Source organism: Colias eurytheme, chromosome 2 (assembly GCF_061535395.1).
Source record: "Colias eurytheme isolate Ceu_HAF_F1 chromosome 2, ilColEury1 Martin Lab GWU primary, whole genome shotgun sequence".
Taxonomy (NCBI): Eukaryota; Metazoa; Arthropoda; class Insecta; order Lepidoptera; family Pieridae; genus Colias; species Colias eurytheme.
The window spans coordinates 10,304,622-10,329,752 of record NC_142981.1 but is presented as its reverse complement, the minus strand read 5'-3'; the positions used below and the strand labels follow the sequence as shown (position 1 = coordinate 10,329,752).

The window sequence follows — 25,131 nt, the reverse complement described above, 5'->3', positions numbered from 1 at the left end:
ATTACGCACTTCCCCACTTGCAGTTATTGCAATAAAGATAATAATTAGTTTACGAGTCCACAAACACTTCCGACACTCGTATTAAAAAAGTATTAAAATGTACGTGACATTTTGAAGATGGACAAGGTAGATTCTAATTTTATTGCTTTACAATAATAGCCCCTAAAATGATAGTAAGAAGAATGGTAATCGCTCATACCCTTTAATTTGTCGGCTAGACTATTGGTAACCAAAATCAATCAGTGTGTTATTATTTTTTTTAGATGTCCCAGTTCTCCGGATGTGACAATTGCTTCGTCGCCTACTTTGATAGATACTTAAAAAAATAACTAGGTCCAGCGTTAATATGCCTCTGTAACTACTAAATAGTATTAAATAGGTATGTCTGCTTTTTTTAAAAATAGAGTATCGAATTCTTATCTTTCATTTGGTTGGCTTCTCACAATGTGTTTATTTCTAGGTGTTAAATCACATTGAATCACAAAAAAACGTACATAATTTAACCGTTTATACCTACCATTACCTAGTAAGATGTTCATTAACATCTCAACTAAAAGATGGATTTACTTTTCTAACAAATATTTCACACTAAAGCAACAAACACACTTCACACTAAACACAAAGTAAACCAATAGGTACAACAGATGATTGGTGAAAGATTTGTAGGTACATTGCTTTTGTCTCAACAATTTTAAGCCTATGATTATATTTTAAGAAAAGTGCCACCAACAGAGCCGCGCAGTAACAACCGTCGCCCACGACCAGCCGCCGCAACGAAACAGTAACTCAATATTTGTAATAACATTAAATTGATCGACCACGCTTCGTCCTGCGGCCGTCACGATGTTCCCACTAACAAAGTTTACCCGCTTTTGTGTATCGAGCACAAAAAGCAAATCAAGTTACAGAGCAAAACAGATAAATCGACAAACAAATACCATTACCACGGCCATTTTCGACTGCCTTCCGCTCGTGATGATGTTTTTCAGGCCATCTCATGATGCTGTCACTAAAGTTGCTGTCGCTTCGCTGTACGTTTCATCCATCGCTTCTTTTGTTACTTCTTCCAACTACACTTATAAAGACAAGCAGCAATGTACATTCAAATTTGAAATATCCGTTATATTAGGCTGCGACGATGATGAGGGATTCAATTCTCGAGTTGTCTTTTTGGTTTGAGCTAAACAAACTGCGTCGTTGGCCTCAAATCGATTGGTCGCGCCGGATGGTGTACGGGAACGGAGGCGTGACACTGATACCGAAGATTCATTTCAAACAAATATTGATTTTAATTATTTACTTAAATGTTTACATAAGAAATTCTGTTATAATTTGGAGAGCCTTTCTTTTGAAAGGGTTTTCCTGCAATCAAGATTTTAATGGAATTGTTGGAAATGATAATTATTGCGCAACCATACGCAATTATTTGAACGCTGGTACATTATTGCATGATCCTTAATCAAGCAATAAAATGAATAAATAAAAAAGTACCATTTGTTTGCAAGGTGTCTATAATATATATATGTATTGAAGTTATTAGTTTCAAAGGAATCTAGAATATGGATAACATTTAGATATCTTATATACGTAAATTCAAATCCTAAACGACATTCAAAAGTAGGTATGCATACGAAAAGCTACTTATGAGTAAAATCTCTACGTTTTTTAATTTCATCCGAAAATTTTAAGATGAGCTATGACATGGTAACAAAATACCTCCTAAGACGCTGATATGAACAAAGATTATAGGCTTTAGGATACTATATCAATTAGTATTTCCGAAAAAGATAAATCTTTAATGAAAAATACGTAGGTAATACTTCTTGACACATATTACAATGGTTATAATACCTGCCTTCTTTGTTAAAGTTGGTAAGTAGATTGTCTTACAAAGGCTAACACCTTTCTAATTACAAAGTCTTTGTGTGAAAAGATTCCAGCTACTTAAATACTTACGTACTTTGTTAAAAACAAACCGAGCTTAAATTAAAGGTTGTTTTAATATGTTTTAAGTATTACATACATACCTGCTTCGTGAAATGGAGATTTTACATTTGAACTCTTTTTGTTATTGTCTATTGATTATTCACAACTACTATTTCGTAATCTTCGAAAGAACACATAACGCTCTTATCATAAGGATATTATTCATCTAATAGGTATAGGTAGATATGCCGTATGGTAGAAGACAAGCTTATTAAGTTTATACTTTGTTTGGTCTGCAACATGTGCTGTAACTTGCTGTAAGCTGTTGTAATATGGTCGAAGATATTATTATGTGATTTTTATAAATAACTAGCGGACCGCCTCGGCCTCGCTCGTGGTACATGTTTTCGTTATCTCTACAAGAACCATCCTCGTACTATTACAAAAGAAGAATTAACGAAATCGGTTCAGCCATTCTCGAGTTATGCGCTTACAAACACACTTGCGATTCATCTATATTCTATACTTATTTTATAAAGCTGAAGAGTTTGTTTGTTTGAAATCGCTAATCTCAGGAAATACTGGTCCGATTTGAAAAATTATTTCGGTGTTAGATACCTGTCGGCGCAACGACGATAAACGACTACCCTCACACTACTAAATAATTATAACTAGCTAAAGTTTACTTTGATCTTTTTAAATAAGTGGTTGATTCATTAATCAACCACTAATGAAATAATTAAATTAACGAAATAATTAATCTTTGTTAAAAATGATAAAAATTCATTGTAAAAATTCGAGTGGCAACACTCAAACTAATTCTTGTGAGTCATGGTTTACTTTAAATGCGATCGCCCGACGGCACAGAGCACATTCACTCGCCGGCCGTTGGAGCGTACGGAGCTCTCTCTAAAATTAGTAATTTCGACGTGGAATAAAAGGGCAGTAAAATACCTACGGGCGTTCTACTTCGAGTATGAGCGCCTGCTCTGATGATGGTGACGTCAGAATTGCTGACGTCACTCCTTTTAAAAATAGCCTTCGGGCCCTTCTCCCGTTATCAGAAGTGGGATAGAATTCAAGCTCTCTATTTTTAAAAATGTTAACGTTAACGTAGTTTTGTAACGGCATACTGGCGTTTGTGTTTTTTCGTGCGTTGTGTAAAGTAAAAGTTTATTACGTAACGGGAGTATAGTTCATCGAAGGAATAGAACGTGCTATCTGCGCCTCTCTTTGTGATAAGCATAAATCTACGAGAATCTACGAGAACCTTCGAGAATCTGCCTATGTCACAAATGAGTAGGTGTTGGTCGCATGATACGCGAACGGACTACCTCTGTCATGTGCGTCCTGTAAGGTCAGCGTGGCCGAGGCAGTGTGTTTTTGAAATCCCGAGATGAACTATCGTAGTGTTGTAATACGAGAAAAGGCGTACGAGGACGTACGATTGTCAATATGGCCGTGTTAGACTTAAAATCTACGAGAACCTTCGAGAACCTCCGAGAACCAACACAAAATACGCCGAGAATCTTTCTCTTCTTCTTTGTCGATTCACTCTTGGCAGAGTGGTCGTGGTCACGTTGAGACATCCACATCGGTAGTGGAGGCGGACACAGTTTTCCGCACGATCTCCCGCCATGTCTTCCTGTTACTAGACTGTCTGGTGCAGTCTGATACACAAATTCCTATAGCAGATTTCACTTGGTCGGTCCAGAGCATTGGTGACCTGCTTGGCATTGTTACAGACATTTACAACAAGGCTGGTGCAGAGCGCGCACCGCCTGTCAGTATGGCCGTGTCGGCGCAACGACGATAAACGACTACCCTCACACTACTAAATAATTATAACTAGCTAAAGTTTACTTTGATCTTTTTAAATAAGTGGTTGATTCATTAATCAACCACTAATGAAATAATTAAATTAACGAAATAATTAATCTTTGTTAAAAATGATAAAAATTCATTGTAAAAATTCGAGTGGCAACACTCAAACTAATTCTTGTGAGTCATGGTTTACTTTAAATGCGATCGCCCGACGGCACAGAGCACATTCACTCGCCGGCCGTTGGAGCGTACGGAGCTCTCTCTAAAATTAGTAATTTCGACGTGGAATAAAAGGGCAGTAAAATACCTACGGGCGTTCTACTTCGAGTATGAGCGCCTGCTCTGATGATGGTGACGTCAGAATTGCTGACGTCACTCCTTTTAAAAATAGCCTTCGGGCCCTTCTCCCGTTATACCCTATTCATCGAGGAAGGCTATCATCACGCTAAGACCAACAGAAGCTCGTGCGACAGAGCGCAGATAGTTTTTATAATATATGTGTAGCTACCAAAATACAAAGTAAATCATACCAACTTATATCAACAGATTATTGATAAAAAGTTTTAAATATTATAGGTATTAATAATTTTATAACCTTTTTGTTCTGATTTTTTCAGCTTACACGCTTACAATGTATAATAACCAAATGAAGTTATCGCTTACAAGGGGTCGTAAAATTGTCCCCACGAGCTTACAGTGATTTAGTAAGAGATATAAAACTTTATTGCTTCATTGCACTCAATGGCTAAATTAGTTTTAAATTTTAATACACCTTATTTGCCTCATATTATGTAATTTTGATGCACCACTATTACGTAGTACTTTAATGTAGTAATATTATAAAAAAATCACAAATTATTTTACGGTTTCTGGAAGAGTAGTGGATTAGAAATTAATAAATAGATGACTCATTGAGTTCTTTTCAACAGAATACTTATTTATGAAATATATTGTAAGAAAATCTTTAAAATATTTTTCTTTAATATTAAAATATTTGATGTGGATCACACAACAGAAGCTTTTTCTAAAGTCGAACAAACAAATTATTTCATAAATAAATAGGTACAGTAAAGACCTGTATTAAGAAATGTCTTAAATATTAAACTAGTAATAATTTGAAAGCATAAATCTACATGTAGATTGTAGATGCTAGAGCATCAAGATATAGGTAGAGGCTATAGAGCCTACGCCTACGCCTTCTCAAAAACGAATATATGCCAAAATAAGTATAGTAAATCATTTATTACATTATATAAAGAATGAACAAGTTCCTAATATTAATATATAAATAACCAGTTTATATAAGTGGACCATTCGTCACCCAGTTTCTTTCCGCGCCGCCGCCCACGCAGCGGATGTAGCAAGTCTTTAATAAATGACATTTCACGTAAATCCGGCAAGCAGTTTTAGTTTTGTATGCGATGTAGTTTCTCGCACAATTAACCTTATTTTTAGAATGAAAACTTTTCGACAGTAAGGTATATTATTTACAGTAACAAAGCAAGCGATTTTTATTAAAGTCTATAAGTGGACGTAAGAAATAACCTTTTTTACCTATTTCTTTAATTAAAACCAGAAAGAGACATACGAGTTTGAGACAGATTTCATGTTATATTAAATAATGTTATTCTTTATGATAAAGTTTAAAGTATGTACCTATTCAATGATCTATCGCTCCTAATTATTTTTTTACTTTCAATCATCTTAATCCGAATGCGAAAGAAAATCACTTTTGGTAATTTATTTCGCTACATTGCTATGCATTGTACTTTAGTCTGCTAAAGCAAATATTATATTACCAACTTCTTATTTACTTTTATAGAAAACGTATATATGTCGCCCCTATGACAATATGTATATGTTATCCAGCCGTATAGAGACAAAAGATACGTTCACACCGCGCTAAATATATTTCAAATTACAACAAAACTAGTGACCACCATTTATACATAATATAAAAATGTGTCATATTATCAGAATGAATATCAGCCATCAATCATACGTCTAAAGGGATTCGCCCACTTAGCTGTATTACCGTTTTATATAACCATAACTGTTTAGAAAGTCTAAATCGACTTTTAATTAGTGAGATAAGGGGCTCATTACACTGCCATTATTGTGACAAGTGCTTTTGTGTTTTACATTAGGGTTCCGTGTGCATATTTAATTTAATAAATATAATTATATTATATTACTAACGGTCCGCCCCGGCTTCGCCCGTGGTACATATTTACGTTTTCTCTACATAAAAACCATCCTCGTACTTCAAGGAATATAATAAAAAAAGAATTATCGAAATCGGTTCAGCCGTTCTCGAGTTATGCGCTTACCAACACATTTTGCGATTCATTTTTATATATAAAACTAGCAGTCCGCCCCGGCTTCGCCCGTGGTACATATTTACGTTTTCTCTACGTAAGAACCATCCTCGTACTTCAAGGAGTATAATAAAAAAAGAATTAACGAAATCGGTTCAGCCGTTCTCAAGTTATGCGCTTACCAACACATTTTGGGATTCATTTTTATATTATAGATTAATAAAAAGGAAAATATTCATCATTTGCATCACCATCATCAAATTTAGATAGGTACTGGCCTCCTATGTGAGAAAATACATTTCTTAAATTCACTACCTACTACTTTCAGTATTTTTAGTTCTTCAACAATTACAGCGAAAGCTCATATTAAAGAAGGTAGCGTATGCTCATACATTCATTCATTCTTTATGTGACAGATAAGGTTTAAATCCAGGATACATTTCAGGATGGATATTTATATCCACGAAAGGAAGAGTCGTTCAAATAAAATCATGAATGTTGGTTTTTCTTATAATATTTTTAACTTTCGTTGCATTTTTCCAATAGTTATAAACTTATAAACCAAAACTTAAAATGTCAATTACTTCACTTCTAGGAGCCATGCCCTTTATGTATTAGATAAATTACCTATATATTCATGAATTTATCTCAAATTTGACGATGAATAAGTGTACAGAACCGTCTCAAGATTCCCGTCTACAGATTATGTTACACGGAGAGCGTGACACCTCAGTAATGTTATTTTAACAGATGCTAATGCATTCCGCCTTTTGAAGCTTCCGTGGAAAATTGTTTAGTTCATTATTTTATAGCGATAGCAGATTTATGATTTGGTAGACTTTATTATATAACTACGTGTTGTTAGGAAAATTTCCAACTTACTCTACAATAGAGCTTTCATTGCAGTTATATTTTTAATATTTAAATTTTAAATTAATCATTATCTGCTGCGTAATAGATAAACAGTGCAAACTATTCATAATTTATATGTCACCTATTTCTTATCATTAAAACGACAATACACATAGGTATATACCTACAATACCCAAACTATATAACCTTGAATACCTCCTAGTAAACTAAATAATTGAAATTATAATAAAACAAGCCACATCGAATGTATAATTCATTTCTCGCAACAAGAATCAATAAAATATGATGCTAATTCAATGATTGGGCCCATTACCTACACTTAGGCATCCAGGGAATAGCACCAAATGATATGTTGGAGCAAGTCCCACGCCGTAATCTTACCAACACATTACGAGACAATTTTCACGGCTCGATAATTTAATATAATCCAAAGGAATAGAATTCGATAAAACGCGACTGCCAATCGATTCTCGCATCGGCCGTAATCGATTTCTTGCCATCACTATAACGTTAACAAAACAATGACTCTTAAATTGATGGAATAGGATTCAATTCGCGAAGTCTCTAGCCCGCCCGTAGAACATGGCTCCTATAGTGATGTAGATAGAGATGTCGATATTTTTAACAAAAATCGTGATTCGAATCATCGTATTGATCACGACGTTAAAGATTCCATTAGTTTGGATCGAGGATGGTTGTTTTGATTTCCAATTTGCGCTTGCACCGTTTGGGTGCTAAATAGAAGCACGTATATTATGGATACACTTTTGATTCGTATTGCGATTTTCGATTACAAATTGTATCGCTTTGAGCGTAATACTTCATGTAACTCCAATATTTGAAACGTGTGTGAAATTTTACGGCGTTCTTTCAAGGCGTGGAAAAATATAAGTGCTGCAGTCTGTGTGAATTGAGCGCCTTCTGGAAATAGGTATCTAAGTATGATCACAGCTGTTCACTGAATGAACGTAGATATGTATAATTTTAGAAACCAGTGGGTACATATAATAAGACTAAAGACACTTTGCAAGCGTGAATTTAAAATATAACATAATGATTAAATTCAAACAAAAAAAAATATACCCACACGCAAATTCTGAACCTTAAGTCCAATTATAAAATCGCAAGCCATAATTCACAATTATTAATACTTATTAGTTATTACAAAGCTAATTTGGACTTAATCACGATCGTAGTCGAAATCGATAAAGTCACGTACACGGCCCTAATGTTAGGGTTGTCTAATTCAAATGTGTAATTCCAACTCGTATTATTACTAAAATGGCCGTTTATGGCAGTCACATCCGCTTATGTTTTATATCTATAATGGATTTCAATTAGGTAATGGCGACAAGAATTCAGTGAATATCTACGAGTAGCTATTTATTTAACATTTTATCATATTATATAGATACCTACTATGTGCACCTGAAAATAAAGATAATATAGCAGCAAAGTAATGATAGATGAATGAACAAACATAAATTTATCTTATCTTCTACTTCAATTCCACGCAAATAGTCATATCAAGTTTGGTCATTTGGTGCAGTAAGTTTAGAGAGTAGGTAAAGTCTTAGCTAGTAGAAATATGATGCTGTGCCGCGCGGTTTCACACGCAGGCATTATTTCTATATCTTATGTGTTATTCTGATGTCCTATATTACTGTAAAGTTTCATCTAAAGCCGTCGGAGTACATTTTCTTGAAAGAGTAACAAACATCCCTCCATCTGTAGAAGGACTAGTTTTGCCGCGCGCGTTTCACCCGCGGAAAATCCCTCGAAACCGAAGGTATTATTAGCTACGCCGAAGGGCAAGCATTTCTATAAATTGTTTACTATTCTGGTATAGAAACTATTACAAGTATTATCAAAATCCGTTCAATGGTTTTCCCGTGAATTAGTAAGATAAAATAAGATAGGTACCTATAGTCTATAGATTATTGACTTTCTGGAGTTAAGATGTTTATCTTAACTCCAGAAAGTACACATTCCTTACTTCTGTTTTCTGAATTTGGTTTATCGTAGAAAGAATTTAAAGTCTTATTAAAGATCTTGCAATGTGTTCTTCTATACAGGGTGTCCCACTATTGGTATACTAAGCGCGAAGGGACTTGTAGTTTTGCATACACTGATCACGTAAAAAATACTTAAACAACAAAATTACGTCAAAAATTTTTTGCTAAATTTTTCCTGAAAATCCATGTTTTCTTCTCTAGCTTCGCGCAGCCGGTATATACCGCTTCTCTAATGTGAGCATTTTGTCTATGAAAACATAATATTAAACGATAGCTCATGTGCTGGTGACAAAGTTGGGCTTGTTATGGGTGTACACATAGAGTTTTAAGAATTCATCTACTTGAAAAAAAAATGCGTCTGGAATTTTTTAAGTATTTTTTACGTACTTAGCGTATGCAAATCTATAACCTCCTTTGTATACCAACAGTGGGACACCCTGTATAAATATTTTCGATTAGGTACGTAGGTAGGTAATTACTTTTTACTGAAACCCATAAAGTAAAGATAGCTAGATACCTACTAACAGATTCATACATTCAATTAATATAAATATAAAAAATACTATCTCTAATAAGTACACAAGGACAAAAATATTACAGAAGAAAAATAATTAGGTACATTCAAATAAAATTATAATCATTCATGTTTTTTATTTTTCATTAATATTAGGATTCCATTTTTTTATTATACATACGATCAATTACTCTACAATACTCAAAATATTGTAGAGTAATGATCGTAAAAAATTGTGAAATAAATTTTATCAACCTGTAGGCTGTAAGCATATAGATATTAATTTAAAAACTCACAAGTGAAGCAAAAACTGTTCTTGACCTTTATATAACACATTTAATTAAATAAGAATCGACAACGACACTTAACATTTAATTTTTAATGAATGATGGCTGATCCAATTTGCGGCATTGTTCTGAAAAGGTTCCGAATATATTCCAAAGTTTACACAATTGTTGATTTTAATTGTATGTAATTTTTACTAATTTAATGTCATGGTTACGAAAAACGTATATTTAACTTTATTATTTAAAAGAGAGGGTATAAAATACAAGGTATGTTCTATAATATTGATATTTTTTTCTATAACTTTGACATATATCAACCTTTTCGCAAAACAATGAAAAAATTGACACCGTAACGTTCTGATAGTAATTGTAAAATGCCACCAGACATAAGTATTACTAGCGGTCCGCCCCGGCTTCGCCCGTGGTAGTCTCTCCATAAGAACCATCCTCGTACTTCAAGGAATATTATAAAAAAAAGAATTAACGAAATCAGTTCAGCCGTTCTCGAGATAACTCATTTGGCGATTCATTTTTATTATTTAGAAGATAAATATGTCGCAGGTGATTTTTAATTTTTTAGATACCTACATATATAATTATATTGCATGCAATTTATTATCTAAGAAAGTACTTTTTGGCTTAGGATATTCTCCATATTACATACCTTATAGGTACTACTAAGGTTTAATCTGTAACACAATATGCTCTACGATAGATGAATTACACAACACACTTACACAGTTCACATACCAAAAAAATTATTGTAAGTACTTACGTGTTTTCATAAAAAAAACAAACTTTTATTTTCAGTTTAACTGTCGCCAACGTCCATACCACGTTGAATACACCGGTTCTCGTCTGATCACCGAAGTTAAGCAACGTCGGGCGCGGTCAGTACTTGGATGGGTGACCGCCTGGGAACACCGCGTGATGTTGGCATTTTGCAAGAATTTTATTGATTTTATTTTTAAATAAGTTGATACAAAATATGTTTTTGCTAATATTTCTGAAAGTTTATTTGCATTTAAAAACCATATTAAAGATTAAGCTGATTTTGTATGCAGATGAATATTATAGTCTTCTCTTATCAGGCAGCTAAATTCAGTTGTTCTTTATAAGTAACATTATTCACTTGAATGTATACGAAGTGTATCTAAACGTTATCAGTGGTAAATGAGACATGAAAGATAACAGACCTAGAGGGTCTTAATGAAACAAGGCACGCGAACCAATGTGTGTTAACTAGTTACTAAAACGTTATGGAAGCAAACGAACTAAAACAGATAATTTAGAATGATTTGATTTCAACAAGGAAAATAATTATTGGAAAAGACTTGTTGGTTGAAAAATTAAAAAATTCAAACACACTTCTTTAAATAACATTTTTTTAACACATCGCGCGTTTTTAAATAAAAAATAAAAATTATAAACCATTGTCTCCTTGCTTACAAGTTGCCAAATTTTGTTATTGTTCTCAACAAATAATAGTTTATAATAAATGTATCATAATATTATAAAAAATGAGCATACCTAGATACTTATAATATAATTTATCATTTTATGATTTCTTTTTCTTAGTAATCTTATATAAAATATGTAAGTTTAGACCTCATTCACACGAGAGCTTTTTTAACGTCCGTTAAAAAAGCGTCCAAATAGAACAAATGCATTCCCAAGTATATGTTCACACGTCAGCGCTTTTAAAGCGCGACGCTTTTTTATCGCGCAGTGTTCTATTTTCAACGCTCGGCGTTGGGCGTTAAATAAAATAGACCATAGGAAACTTCTTATGCTAGCTCTTCACTCTCGTCGAGGCTAGGCGAGGGAACGCGAGCACGAGAGTGTAGTCGGAGCCCTCGCGTCACATCGCCGTGCCTCGTCTCGCCTCGTCTGGTCTCCGCCTGGAGTCGGTTTTTTGGGCGCGAGTCAAAGGACGCGAGGCGCGAGAGCAGACGAGGCGAGATGCGGCGTCCACATTCTCGCGTTCAGTCAATCAGTATGCCACAAGACTTTTCGTTATCAATCAATATTTCGTTATCCACCATCGCCTTCTTCTCCAATGCTAACTAACTTTATAAAGTGTGATATACTTTAAAAAAATACTTTTATTGTAGTGATTAATTTTAATAAATTTTAATATAATTGTAATTGAATAAAATTTGCAATTTTAATAATAATTATTTGAATTCTGTATATAATTAATTACTCATTAAATTTTTATTATATCATATTTTTTTATAATTTGACGAATATAATTGTAATTTTAAATTTGTAATTGTAATACTTTTTTGGTTTACCTATATAATTAATTTTATTAAATTTCTTTAATTTTTTTTTAAACTAATATTTAAATTAATAAATTGACGAATTGTAATCGTAATTAACATTTTGAACGCTGTAATTTCCTGTAATTAGATGTGCAGAAGATCATGTACTTGGATTAGATGTAACGAATGGAATCTGTATCCTCTGTCGGAAATTCTAAAATAAATAAATAAATAAATAAAATTAATATACGCAAAGACGCATAGAGTTGCGGCTATTGTCACTTCAAGCACGTCCATTATGCTCGCGACACAGAGAGAACTGAACAAAGGCGAGAGTGAAGATGGATACAACCTCGTGTTGTCTCGCCTTGCTTAACCTCGCTAAACCTCGCCTCGCCTAACCTCGACGAGAGTGAAGAGCTAGCGTTACTATTATTCAGACGAGCGCTAAAAAAGCGCCGGCGCTGCGATCAGTATGCCGCACGCTCGCTCAGCGGTAGCACGTGTTTGTTGTGCTTATAATCATCAGAAAATCGATACGATGTCGTGGATTGTTGATCCCGAACTATTAATTATAGATGTGGAGTCTCGTCCGTTCCTGTATTCAAAATCGTTATAGACATTTGAAAATAATTAAAAAATTTCCGGGGTATTGCCTTAACTCTTCGTACAGTGTCACAAACTGCCCTTTTAAGTATCTCTGTTCATTCAGAGGATGTACCCAGAATGCCTTTTGTTTTCTTTTTCGTCTTTTAATAACACAAATCGCTAGTGCCAATCTTTCTTTCTTTCTTTCTTTCAAATATACCTAACATATAAAAATTAAAACAGTAGGTATTTTTATCATATTCCTTTAAGTAACATGTTTATCGATGACGAGTTTGAACAAATACCTAAGTAGGTACCTACAAGTGGTTTATTAAGAACAAACTTTCCGAGGAATTCTAAGCAAATATAATAATATAAATATCATAAAGATATTACGCAAATGACATTACGTAATTATTTTAGCAGAAACCATTTCCACGTCTTACTGAAGCGAGAGACGAGACATGAGTGATTTTAAAGCGTTAGTATGAACAACCACAGAGAGAACGTTTAAAAAGCGCCAACGCCGGGTTTTAACGCAACGCTTTTTTAACTCTCGTGCGAATGAGGTCTAAGACTTTGACTGTTTGATTGTTTGATTACTAAGTACATCATGTCTCGAAAACCCTAATTATTATCTTCTTAGTATAATTGCACTAATTTACTTAAATAAAAGGCATTAAAAGCAAATCTAATTTGTTTGCTGCATTACCGTGTGTTCTTTACTGCGGATTTGCATGTCCCAGTCACGGGTTAGATGCAATTAGTTTTATAGTCATAAGTCATGTTTGCTTTTTGTTAGTTATTTGTTAACTATTTAGTAATGTTTGATTTAACTTCATTAGAATAATAATTAGTTAAAACTTCAAAGTCGTTCTACGGCTCAGTTCTACGGTGATGTCATTAGATGAAGACTCCGTTCATTAATTTAAATAAAAAATATTTTATAAATTTTGAGATTCAAACAAGGCATCTATACGATAAAACAAATAGAAAAAAAAAACTAAAATAACTAATGTAACGGACAGTAATATGTATTATGTGTTCTGTGGTAACGGACGTGACGTCGCCTGTCACCCCCGTCAAGCCAAGCCGCCATGTTGACATCCCCTCCTGCCAGCCGCCATGCCACCGCCATGCCTACCAGCCAGCCACGCGGAGGGGATAAGCCTATATATTAGCTTGCCATTGCTAAACGTGGATCATTCTTGTTAAAACTTTCAAAATAAATAAGTGTGTCGTTACGCTGCAATTTTATTTTCTCCATTGCTTCACAAATCAGAAGCGGGATGAAACGACGTCGACCACAAGTTTGTCGACCTCCTGACGAATCAATGTCGGAGGAAGATGAGGGTACTTCTACACCGCCCGCACGGAAGTTGCTCAAGAAACTGCTGGAAAAAGAAGTAGTAAAGGCTTTACGCAACCTGGAAGATGACCCCCAAGCTAAATAAGTCAAAAGTCCATCGTGCTGCATCTTTAATCCCGGAATTTGACCCTGATAGTGAGGAATGCACGGTACAAGCATGGATTCGTAAAATTGACCAAATTGGGGAAATAAATGGATGGGACGATACAACTAAATCATTTTACCTACAAGATAAGCTGCGAGGTCAAGCAAAGAAGTGGTATAATCGTCTAGAGAACTACGATTACACGTGGGAACAATGGAAGGATATGCTATTGCGAGCATTTCCTCGATATCGCGATTATGGAAATATGCTTGAAGAATTACTACAAAGGAAGAAGCAACCTACAGAGACGATGACAAAATACTATCAAGATAAAATCGCCATGTGCTTCCGATGCAAGTTATCCGATAGCGCCAGCGTTTCCTGTATCATTCGTGGTCTGCCACTATCGCTACAACCTAACGCTCGAGCCTTCCAATGCCACACGCCAGGAGAGCTTTACGAAGGATTTTTATGTGCACTTGACGACTACCGTACTTTACCTATCGACACAAGGTTTCAAAAAAATTTGGTGAGTAGGCCATCTCACCTGGATAAAAAGTCAATGCCACCCAATGTCGAAACAGACCCGTGTCCGAGATGCAATAAAACTGGTCATTTACTGCGTGATTGCTCCCTACCTGACACACGTACATGTTATAAATGTGGAAATAAGGGACACATTGCTTCACGTTGTTCTACAATTGCCACGGAAAATAGAAGATCTATCTCAACCGACAACATAAAAGAAGTAAATGTACTACGCCCTTATAATGAAATATACAAAAAGGTCGTTAAAGTCGATGGCATCCACGTGAAAGCATACATTGATACCGGCAGTCAAGTTAACGTTTTAAACGAACAAGTATCGAACGCATTGTCATTGGATGTCAAACCGACGAGTGTCATTTTAAAAGGATTCTCCGGTGGACTCTCAACGAGTCGTGGAGAAGTCGAATTTCAATTAGAAATTGACGGTATAACCATGAAATGCCACGCCTACTTGTCTAGCATCAAAATGGCCGATGTTAATCTTTTAATCGGTCAGCCTGTCATCAACAGCGAAGGTATGACATTGACAGTTAGCAAAGGCATAATCAAATTTAATCGTACTCAAGATCCCAATCCCATTTGCGATATTGAGGCTATCGAAGACCATGATCGCTTTAAAGTCGTCACAGTCAACGAAGAGAGACTTCCACCTGGCTCTTCCATCATTCAAGTGCGGGTTCTCGGAAATAAGGTCGGCAACGATGCGGTTACACCGCCTCGGCATCATGAGCTGCAGGGAGTGGTCTACTCTCTTCCATCCACCCTGCTCACTGGTGAAGACGGGTACATCAAAGTCATCAACATGGGCTGCGAGGTTATCGTGTGGCCGCCGGGAGAGGTCCTAACCAGGGCTGAAAGCTGCCAGGAGTCTCCACTACAGCCAAATAGCCAGGTACTTACCCTTGCTTGCCATAGATTTGCCAATTATAATGCTAATAATAAAGCTTACTAGTGATCAGCCTATTTACCGCCAGCCTTATCGATTATCGCATAGCGAACAAGCAGTAGTTCAGCCTAAAGTGATTTATTAGATGCCGAGATTATCAAAGAGTCTGAATCTAGATATGCATCTCCGGTCATTTTAGTCAAAAAGAAAAACGGTGACAGTAGGATGTGTGTTGATAACCGTGCCTTAAATGCTATTACCGTAAAAGATAGATTTCCATTGCCAAACATAGACGATCAGGTTTCGAAATTAGCGGGCCACAATTAATATTTTACGAGTTTAGATATGGTTCAAGGCCATCATCAATAATTACGTGTTGTATACGTAGTATATTATTATTAGTCTGTGGTGTTAGTAATGAAGATACACACAAAACTGCATTCATAACACCTCAGGGTCATTTCGAGTACACTCGTATTCCATTCGGTTTAGCGAACGCGCCATCCGTTTTTATGCGGTTGATAAATAAAATAGTTGAATCTGTAGGTAGAACTAAAAATAATAATGTTAAAAACAAACATGGTAAACGTGAAATTTTGGCATTTCTGGACGATTTACTCTTACCCTCGAATGACGTTATGTCAGGCGATATTTTGCAAGCGGTACTTGTCAAACTTGAAGTAGAAAATTGAAAATTAAACATGAGTAGGTAAGTGTTCGTTCTTGCAAAATGAAATAACGTATTTAGGTCATAAAATATCGGCTAAGGGTATTCAACCGGGCGATTCAAAGTTATTAGCGGTGTCTCGTTTTCCAACACCGACCAATGTTCATAGTGTGCGTCAATTTATCAAGTTGTGTAGTTACTTTCGTAAGTTTATTTACAATTTTGCTATCATTGCCCGCCCTTTAACCGATTTAACTAAAAAGAAAGCTTCGTGGATATGGAGTAGTGATCAAAACAATAGTTTCGAACAATTAAAAAAGTGTTTGTGTTCCGAGCCTGTGTTAGCTTTGTACGATCCTGTGCTTTGTGTGTAAATTAGGAATAGCAGATTGATGGTACGTTGCGACCCGTTTTATATTTTAGTAGGGTGACAAGTAAAGAGGAAAGCATGTATCATAGTTATGAACTTGAAACTCTTGCCGTTGTAGAATCCTTGCGTCGTTTTCGCGTATATGTGTAGTAGAAAAAAAAGGTTAAGATTGTTACTGATTGTACAGCAGTCCGCGCTACGCTTACAAAACGTGACATTATACCACGTATCGCAAGGTGGTGGCTTTCTATACAAGATAACGATATAAGCGTAGAGTATAGGCCGGGGGAACGAATGAAACATGTAGATGCGTTAAGTAGACATCCAGTAGACACTATGAACGTGAATCGTCTCGAAGTAGCGGGTTGGTTTTATATGGTGCAATGTCAGGATACTAAAAGCGAGCGCTAGAATGAAACGTAACTTTGATAGGAAACGAAAATCCGCTCACATATATAAGAAGGGTGATTTATTGCTAACGCGTCAAGCACCTACTTGTTCAGCATCCAAAGTTAATACTAAACTTGACGACTTGCATTCCGGTCCTTATGTCGTAACGAAAGTATTGGGCAATGATAGGTACCAAATTAGAAGTATATAGGGTTTACGTGGGTATAAGAGTTTTAGTAGGTTAGTAGCTGCAGATTCGTTGAGGCCCTATAAAAGTATTGTTACAGTTTCTGATAGTGCTAGCAGTTCGGATGAGCAAATGGAAACCGAAGATCTTATTGATTTATTAGAGAGCTAATTATTTTTGTTGTTCCTGTGGGAACAACTGTTTCAGGATGGCCGAGTGTAACGGACAGTAATATGTATTATGTGTTCTGTGGTAACGGACGTGACGTCGCCTGTCACCCCCGTCAAGCCAAGCCGCCATGTTGACATCCCCTCCTGCCAGCCGCCATGCCACCGCCATGCCTACCAGCCAGCCACGCGGAGGGGATAAGCCTATATATTAGCTTGCCATTGCTAAACGTGGATCATTCTTGTTAAAACTTTCAAAATAAATAAGTGTGTCGTTACGCTGCAATTTTATTTTCTCCATTGCTTCACACTAAATTAAAAAAATAACATTATTTATTTCTTGCTTGTTATACAATACATTATTTCGAAATTTACTTCGCCAACGTCCATACCACGTTGAATACACCGGTTCTCGTCCGATCACCGAAGTTAAGCAACGTCGGGCGCGGTCAGTACTTGGATGGGTGACCGCCTGGGAACACCGCGTGACGTTGGCCTTTTGCTGTTTTTTTTTTAATAGTTTTTAACTTTTTTATAAATATTGAATTATTAAGATATGACTCAATTAACAAAGCAAACTAGGATAAAGTAGTTAAAAGTAAATCTAATTTGTTTGAAGATTGGCTGATGTAGACAAAGCTATTTACGTAAATTTATGGTTTCATCGCGTGATCAAACTTCTAAGATTTAAAGCCGCATTTCGAAATCACACGACTACATTATAATATTTTTTTCATTCTATAATGTTGAAAATTACTACATATTTCTTAATATAAAATATATTAATAAAATATTAATGCTAAGTATACTATGTATGTAATATGTTTATTGAAAAAGAAAATAATATATTGTTATAGATGCTCATTGGCGAAAATATTAAACAAGTAACAAAGATTCAAAACAAAATTGTAGATTTTTTATCAAAATCAACACGTATAACAAATGAAGAGCTATTTCAAACGGCCCCGCATCGGCACCGTGGCTTAGTTGGTTAAAGCGCCTGTCTAGTAAACAGGAGATCGTGAGTTCGAATCTCGCCGGCGCCTGATATTTTTATCCTTTTAACTATTTTATTTTTTAAAATTGTATGTAATTTTAATTTCAACCGATAATAGAACTTTAATCATTTGATTGCAAAGAAAAATATTACATCCAAATAAAATTAATTTTGTTTCAATCTAAAAAATAAATAAACCTGTCCAGTGTTCACTTAACTCAAAAGTTATGAATAGTATTTCCTTGGACAATCGTAGCCCATAACAATAACAAGGGTAATCAAAATAATAAATGGCGGCGGGGAGCGGATCGCTTTTTGTTTCCAATTATTTTTATTGGTGTTCTGTTAATTACATTCTTTAGCGAGAGCCGGCCGCGACCCGTAAGAACATTGAGGACCCTATTCTTAAATCATTCGATCATCATTAGAAAAATAACTAAATATATTATAATTTGTACGGAACCTTTCAAAAGTAAATTGTTTGATTTGACGAATTTCTTGACCAGTAATTAATGTATGCACCTTGAACTAAATTTGCAATTTTGCCGTAGGCGTTCTGCAACCTGCAGCTGTTCATAATAACATAAGTATATCTGTAATCATGATTAAAGCGTTAATTAATGATTCAACCTCTTTAATAAAATTATATCACCCTTAATATTATATAAAATATAAATAATTGGTAAAATTATAAAATTAGACTTAGAATTAGAGATTTTACTTACCTAAACCAACTTTATCTGTAGACCTAAAATCAAGATTCAAGTTTTTTTTCTAGTGGGGTTATTTTCCTAAGATACCCATGCCTCCTGAGGAAAGGGCCGTGGATTATGTCGGATTCCTACACACTGCTGACGGGATGCGATAACACTTCGTATTCTTCAATTTAAGTATCGCACGACACCACAATAGTGTACCCCATCGTCCGAGAATGCACTTAAAAGCGCCTGTTCGCAGTAACAAAGTAGAGTGTTATGTTTTTGCTAAGCATTTATTGATTGAGCTATACAGAGCCGCGAATTTTTATTGGCTTAATGAAAGCGGTGTCGGTAAAGGAATAAGCGGTTAGTTGTTAATGGCCGAGAGATGGTTATTTGAAACGATTAAAGGCAAAGCCAAGATTTCATGCTTGTTATATTTCGTTATACATAGGCTTATTATATGTATAGGAAGAAATATGGGAATGATATTCCTTACGATTAAGCTGATGCAAAGAAATCTATAAATGTGAAGAAAAGGTACGTACGTATTATGCGAAAACTACCTAAGGTACCTATTACCTATAGTGGAAATGGTGAGAAAATATGACTATGATAAGGATCATAATATCAAAAAAGCTAAATTGAAAATGTAAGAAGTTACCGTTTTGAGTGAAGTGGATTCAATTTCAGCGTGAGAAGATTTAACAAATTAATTCATAAATACCTAATAGGTATGTATAAATATGTATACTAAGTAGGTATATCTAGAAATTGTTTTTTTAGTATACGAATTTCACTTACACAAGTAAGTAGTAAGTAAGTACTATTTTTTTGGACAGGAATTTGATCTGTATTATTGAATACTAGCGGTCCGCCCCGGCTTCGCCCGTGGTACATGTTTACGTTTTCTCTACATAAGAACCATCCTCGTACTTCAAGGAATATAATAAAAAAAGAATTATCGAAATCGGTTCAGCCGTTCTCGAGTTATGCGCTTACCAACACATTTTGCGATTCATTTTTATATATAAAGATTTCGGAAATCCGATTTCAATTTTTAAACAGTCAATTTCAGATATCTACAGCCTGCTCTTTATTTACTTTACTTTTCGAGCTTTACCTATTCATTAAATAAAATGAGTAAAGCTCGAAAAGGGACTAATATTTAGATTCTGTTACCTATATCTCATGTCCTATTAACGTCATTAATTTGTTTTATCTCTCCACACAGTTAATGGTTTAATCATAAAGAGTAGACATGGCGCCAAACAAAGTTAATTACAAATAATAGTCTAATATAGCGTGTATAATCTGTGATATCCAATAATTCATAATTATCATTGCGAGCGCCTAACGAATGCGATTGGAGCTATTCCGGAGAATTTTATTAAGTGGCCGTGTAATTGGTTGTAATTAACATGTTTGTAGAAAAATCTGGAAATTATATCGATTATTTTGGGTTCCTTTTTTTCCTTCTGTGTAATCTAGCGCAGGAGTTACATATTCTGGTTTTGTTAAAATTTTGATATCCTCTATAGGTATGTGTGCTAAATTTCATTGTAATCGGTTCAGTAGTTTATGCGTGAAAACCATACATACATACAAACCTTTCCTCGTTAAATAATAAAAAGAGGAAAGGTTTGTATGTATGTATGTATGGTTAATAATATTATTAGTATAGATATACCTACCTAGAAAATATGTAAGTAGGTAAACAAGTTTAGAGTATTTTTTTCTAACAATATTCTTGGCGGAAGAGGCGAGTTCGAATCCCGCTTGCGCAATGAAGTGTTCGACCTTTTTCTATTCCTAAAAAAATTTAAACAATATTCTTGTTATTAAATTATAAGTAAAAAAATAGGTAGTTATATTTTATGTAAAATTTTATAAGTAGGTACATAAGTACTTAAACTTTAAAGTTTAAACCAAACAAGATAGATCACAATTCTAAAAAATATTAAGCGTTCCGCTTTCCTCTACACAGTCACAATAACATAACCAATAAAAGGATCATAAACAAATTTGTAACAATCAAATCGGTCGTAAAGCTCGATCTACGAAATTATATCACATCGGGAACACGGCCGCATTTTATTGCCTAATTTTCTTGATTTGTTTTGTCTAATGAGCGCTGTATGTTCCACTAACAATCGAAAAAAGCAACTTAAAACGGAAAAAAGACAAAGAATCAACCAATTTTTTACTCTATGTCAATGCTAATAAGATTCTATAACATTTTTGAAATAGCACACGAATTTTGTCGAACCTTATTATTAGTTTTATAGTCTCGTAATTGGATGAAACGCTTGCTTTGTTTCGGATGTCGGCTATTTAGATGTTTTCCCAATATCCATGTTGATATAAAATATAATGTGATTGTAATTTATTAATCATTCTTATTAAGCGAAGATGGTTTGACTTTGAGCGCACGAATAGATTTGTGTTCTTGATTATAATAATTTAAAATAGGAAAGTTTGATGTTTCGCTTGTTTCGACTAAATTATTATCTAAATATATATTATTTTATAAAATTACATAAACTATAGGTTGTGTTGGTACCTAACTATAAATGTAAGCTTTCCTAAACTTCAGTTTTGTATTTACACAATCACTTACACATAATTAATGTATTAATTACCAGAATATTAATTAGCCTGGGTATGAATTGATTGTCAATATGAGGGGCGGACAGCAGCGCGCCGCTCCGCCCAACGCCTACTGTGATTTACAAGGAATTATTGCGTAATAAAGTACAGTATAGAGCATTTTTTCTATTAATTAATATTAAGGGTGTTATTGATAAGGTAGGAGATAATTAACATCAAAGCTTTTTTCTGAAATCTAATAATATTTTTTTCTGAATAAAATTGCAGACTGTTCCGTCGCTTTCATGTGAAAAATTACCTACTTTTTCACATAAAAGCGTCTTAGGGAATAGGTATATATGTATAAGATATTATGGGAACATTTTAGGAATTATTTTGAAATACAAAATACAACAATTTTGAACATTTCAAAGCAAAATCTCTTCCACAAATAAGTACCTAACAACTAGGCACATCTAGGTATTTTTGAGCAAAGCACATGTTGTATTTTTACTTTGTTAATGTGCTAACTTCATAATTAGGTAGGTATTATAATATTATATTTGCTTATTAAATTTCTTTTCGATTCTTCATCTTTGTCCAGTGTTGCAATCGCTCTACATCTTGCAAAGATTCGCTTAACGAGGGTCTTATTAGCCAATTACCGGCTGTGGACAACCCGCGGAGAACGCCATTTTCAACAACCAATAATATATTGGATACTTATTTAATAACTGATATTCATGTGTTTCGCACTTGAGGGTATAACTTCGCTCGACGAAATCTAAAAGGAGTATTTTTTATTTAATTAATAGGTAGGTATACTAAGGTTAAACTACTTCATCGTAGACAGCTACTTGTAAAGATAATTAGAAATCAGTTTAGTAATTTCTAAGATAGAAGAGAAAAACTGTAATGTGTTTACATACCTACACCTAAGTACCTGTATATTAAATATGTTTTGAAACGAATTCTTACAATGGGTAAATACCTACAGTAAAGGTAAATATTTAGGTATTATTTTTTAGTGCTCTCTATGGAAAAATGTCTAAACTCTAAACTAATTAATCTAAAAATTTATTCCATTCCATTTTACTGTAAGTAATTTGACTACTAATTGAAATGTCCACAAATAAACGTTGTGTTTATTATAATTAATGTAGGTTGGGGCTAATTAATCCCATAGGTATCCAATTTTCGAATGATTCATACTTAAAGCTATAGGCTCTCTACATACCTAGTACCTCCTATTTAATCTAGTAATCAAATATGTACCAGAATTCTTGTATACCAAAATATAATTTTAACACATTTCCATATATAATAATGCAGTTCAAAACATACAATCTTAAATTGTAACATCGATACGCGTCAATTAGACACAAAACGAATGCTTTAAGCACCAACACAATAACTTAAGCTCGTACCCACAGAATAAGTTACTGTCGACGCCATTTTGTATTGAAATTCAAGCACAATATATTACGTTTGTTTGTTAAGTTAATTGCTAAATGGACTTCGTTATTCAGGCGCATATTTTATTAACTATCAGTGCTCGAGAGTCAAATAAATATCTTTGATTGTGAAAGATGTATCCGCTTTTCGGTTCCCTGAACGAAACGCCCGCGGCTGTTTATTTGAACAATATTTTTCAAAGTATTGAAACGTTTGAGGATTACGTTTTAAAGGTTTGGGTTGTCGATGTAATTAACGCTTTGTAAGTTATATTTAATTAGAACTCTACCTAGAGATCATGTTAATTCCTAGGTACATAGAGCTGACTGGAAGACTAGATATTTTATTTATGCCTTCAATTATTCAATAATATATATTCTTGTTTATTTTTAACATAATACTAACAGCCGCCGTTTGTGCGGAGGTTTTTCTGTAAGTCTGCAATGAGCCAAAGCACAAAATATCTACTTATTTAGGTTGGTATATTTTAAGTATCTTAACACAGCCTAATCTACTTACCTTAACATTAAAACTACTAGAAATTATTCCATAGTACGACGTTAAATGATCCTAATAAACACTAACACACTTCCTATACAAATAAACATTCGAGCATCCTATCAATCCGCCCGAGGCGAAGCAAGCAATTTAATTTATTTTCCGACTCTGACCGCCATTTGCATAAAACGTTAATAATTTATCCACATAAAAAATTAACCTCTTACCCCAAACTTAATTAGACTCCACTAAGAAAGGCATACTTAAACTTTAATTACTTACGAGTTTTATTCAGTTAATTTTGTTTTAGTGAACGTCATAAGTCAAGTTATCAATTAGTCAATCAGTATGATGGATGAACGTCGAATATTTTGGCAGTGAAGAAATAAAATGTACCTTCCTACGCGGGGCCCCGCTGTTCTACTAGCGTATTATGTTCGTAATTTATTTAAATTTATTTAAATCTTTTATTGAAACCTACAGCGATCATTCTCCTACACATGGATATAAGCTTCAAGTAGCCTGAACAATTTTGTAAAATAAAAGTAATTTTATAATATTTACATAGTTAGGTAACACTGACAATTTGTATTTTTTTAAATCTTTATTTCATTAAAAAACCAACATATTCCTAAATCCAATTTAAACGATTCGGTTGGTAACTCATTTCTCAGTATTTTGGACAAAATCCATTACAAATTATAATGAAAAATAGGCACGTTACATAATATATTAGACCGTATCCACACAACTAGAGTTGGTCAGCAACATAATTGGAAAGGCCCGAGGCTTCGTTTATTTATGCGCACCATACATCATCTGTTGAGACAAACAAACAATCACGCGCAAATACGTTTAATGTAATGATGTTTGTGATCACTTGTTGAGATGTTATATTTATGTTGATGTGTAAATTTTCTTTATCATTTAGAAGGTATTAGATATAGGTAAACTGTTTAGTGTTTAGGAATCACGTAGGAAGGTATTCTACAGGGTGTCCAACTATTGGTATACTAAGCGCGAAGAGACTTGTAGTTTAGCATACACTGATCACGTAAAAAATACTTAAACAACAAAATTACGTCAAAAATTTTTTGCTAAATATTTCCTGAAAATCCATGTTTTCTTCTCTTGCTTCGCGCAGCCGGCATATACCGCTTCGCTAATGTGAACATTTTGCCTATGAAAACATTAATCTTAAACCAACTCACGTGCTGGTGGTAAAGTTGGGCGGGTTGCTTGTTATGGGTGTACACATAGAGTTCTAAGAATTCATCTATTTGAAAAAAATGCGTCTGGAATTTTATAAGTATTTTTTACGAACTCAAGGTATGCAAAACTATAACCTTCTTTGAGCTTAGTATACCAACAGTGTGACACCCTGTATAATGGTAGAGACACTTTTATGATAATTGTAACGAGTGGTTTTATGTATTGGTAGTTGGTACCTAGTTGTACAAATTTAAACATTATTAGGCACTGCAAAATAAGCTGAATTTAAAAAAAAAGGAATTCTGATTAAGTCGACGAGTTATCGAGTATACCTAGTGATAGTGCTAGAGAATGCTCTACTTACAACCATATACCTACGGCTCTTGCTTGTTAAAAATGT

At 34.3% G+C, this 25,131-nt stretch overlaps 1 protein-coding gene and 3 non-coding genes across 4 annotated transcripts; all 4 read left to right on the top strand.

Annotated features, from left to right (window-relative positions):
- The first annotated feature begins 10,577 nt into the window (after positions 1-10,577).
- LOC149910650 (5S ribosomal RNA) lies at positions 10,578-10,696 on the top strand. Its single transcript, XR_016458251.1, has one exon. It is a non-coding gene; the product is annotated as a 5S ribosomal RNA (ribosomal RNA).
- Positions 10,697-14,046: 3,350 nt separating this feature from the next.
- On the top strand, positions 14,047-17,560 carry LOC149910649 (uncharacterized). The gene is made up of 2 exons (XM_090108804.1): positions 14,047-15,507; positions 17,323-17,560. Exons 1-2 carry the CDS (start codon positions 14,047-14,049, stop codon positions 17,335-17,337), a joined length of 1,476 nt encoding a protein of 491 aa, XP_089964930.1. The 3' UTR covers positions 17,338-17,560.
- A 100-nt stretch (positions 17,561-17,660) lies between these two features.
- On the top strand, positions 17,661-17,779 carry LOC149910648 (5S ribosomal RNA). The gene has a single exon (XR_016458245.1). It is a non-coding gene; the product is annotated as a 5S ribosomal RNA (ribosomal RNA).
- A 475-nt stretch (positions 17,780-18,254) lies between these two features.
- TRNAT-AGU (transfer RNA threonine (anticodon AGU)) lies at positions 18,255-18,328 on the top strand. The gene has a single exon. It is a non-coding gene; the product is annotated as a tRNA-Thr (tRNA).
- Positions 18,329-25,131: the final 6,803 nt, after the last annotated feature.

Coding starts and splice junctions, on each gene's coding strand:
- LOC149910649 (XM_090108804.1), top strand. CDS start 14,047: ATGACCCCCAAGCTAAATAAGTCAAAAGTCCATCGTGCTGCATCTTTA.